The following is a 2,035-nucleotide window of genomic DNA, read 5'->3' as shown; positions in this document are numbered from 1 at the left end:
ACAATTTTTCCAGAAACTCTTCAACGAATATGAAGCATGATGTACGTGTAGACACAAAATATTATCCAAATTAAAATAAACACTATTATCCCTACCATCTTCTAAGACCTTAACTTCTACTTCTTCTTTTAGGGATTTAGGGATTTAGGGATTTAGGCGGCGCGGAACTGCAATAACTTTTATTCATAGGTGATTGGAGCGACCCTTATCGGCAAGATCAAGGTTCAAGGATTGACTGAATATATAGATATGAGGGGCAGACCGACTATACACAAAACCGATTAAATATAGTTATATGTATATGATAGCGCACGGTATGACGAGAACAGAAGCTGAATTTACCTGGTGGCGGCGCTGAGGGTGGGTAGTAATCATCGTCGTTCGTTCGCACATCAAAATCTTCAAGTCGTTTCCGTTTACCAATTGCATCCACAAACCGTAGAGCAACGTTTACAAGCGCGTCACAATTCTGGACCACCTGATCCTCACGTTTTCTCAGCTCGTTCATAATGCTTACTTGGCGACCCCTTGAATTCCTAAGTGAATCCAACTGTCTACTCCCTACCTCTTCTTTGGAGTTCAGATCGGCACCTATCTCCAAAACCTTTTCTTTTCTCCCTCTTCGATTTGCGCGTTGGTAGATTCGATTTCCTTTTGCTTGGCAGCGCGGAGCAAATTAATACAGACCACGTGTGCAAATCGGTCTGCTGAAGTTCTTGAATACGCGCAGCCATGTGTCGTTCAACGGGCCTTATGTTTTGCTCAATGTTAGCGTTTCACTGCGGCACGCAAACCCAACACAACACTTCAAAATCCACCCCCCTCCAGATCGTCACTGCAGCACGCATTGCTCACTCACTCTGCTAAGCCCATTGTTGCCTTCCAGTGCTTGTACTACTATTACGTCCACGCGGATAGCCTCCATGACCCAAAGACTGTGCAGACTCACCCACAGACAGGCCGGGGTGTCTGTGGTGCGTGTTGTGGTAACATCTGTCGGTCGTGTGCCTGAGATTACTGTTCGGAGAATGGGGTTGGCTAGGCGACGGAAGAGGATCTTACTGACGGAATCACGCTTAGAAACATCGTCAGTGATCATCTTAACCAGACCCTGCATGAATGGAAGGGGTGCCACAGTGTGAGATGTGCTTATAGTACTAATGTGGTGGTCAGATGGAGTGTGAGATGTGCTTATAGTACTAATATGATCTTAAATATACCCTGCATGAATGGAAGGGGTGCTACAGTGTGAGATGGTCAGATGGAGTGTGAGATGTGCTTATAGTACTAATGTGATGGTTAGATGGAGTGTGTGATGTGCTTATAGTACTAATGTGATAGTCAGATAGAGTGTGAGATGTGCTTATAGTACTAATGTGATCTTAAATAGACCCTGCATGAATGGAAGGGGTACTACAGTGTGAGATGGTCGGATGAGGGTGTGTGATGTGCTTATAGTACAAATGTGATCTTAAATAGACCCTGCATGAATGGAAGGCATGCCAGTGTGAGATGGATGTGTTATATGCTACTAACTGTCTGTTGGCACAGAGGTGTGTGACCGTGTGTGGTGCTTGTACTGGTTACTATATTTGTGTTATCGGTAATAAGCGGACTTCGTTTTGTCCATACAACTGCATTCATACTTGAGGTAAACCCTTAAACCAATAAGCCGTACGTCATAAACCCCAAACCCTAAACCCTAAAACCCACAGGTTACACAACCCTAGAGCCCATACAACGTATTCCTGTGGTAAAAATCCGCCTTCAACGTATAACTTCCGTAAACCCAAAACCATCAGTTTCGGCATTCGCTATATCAACCGAGTTGTACTTTTATCAAATACATCGTACAGAAAAAGACATACATCATTTATCAGTCGAGTTGTCAGCTCCAATGCCGGTTCTTCCCCATACTTCTGGACATACTCATAAGAACGCTCAACAAGTACCGGAACAAGCGACTCCAAAGCACCACCCATACACGTGCTGTGGATCAAATCGATCGAATATACAGCATACCAAGGTAAATATT

At 44.2% G+C, this 2,035-nt stretch overlaps 2 protein-coding genes across 2 annotated transcripts; both read right to left on the bottom strand.

The window, feature by feature from the left end:
* Window positions 1–342: 342 nt before the first annotated feature.
* On the bottom strand, window positions 343–508 carry SARC_14044 (hypothetical protein; the record flags this gene model as incomplete). The annotated part of the gene is made up of 1 exon (XM_014291826.1): window positions 343–508. A coding segment is annotated over one exon (166 nt), but the record flags the coding sequence as incomplete, so codon positions are not given.
* A 324-nt stretch (window positions 509–832) lies between these two features.
* On the bottom strand, window positions 833–1,111 carry SARC_14043 (hypothetical protein; the record flags this gene model as incomplete). Its single annotated transcript, XM_014291825.1, has 1 exon — window positions 833–1,111. A coding segment is annotated over one exon (279 nt), but the record flags the coding sequence as incomplete, so codon positions are not given.
* Window positions 1,112–2,035: the final 924 nt, after the last annotated feature.

Source organism: Sphaeroforma arctica (genome assembly GCF_001186125.1).
Source record: "Sphaeroforma arctica JP610 unplaced genomic scaffold supercont1.4069, whole genome shotgun sequence".
In the NCBI taxonomy this organism is placed as follows: domain Eukaryota; class Ichthyosporea; order Ichthyophonida; genus Sphaeroforma; species Sphaeroforma arctica.
This window is presented reverse-complemented; position numbering and strand designations above follow the sequence as displayed.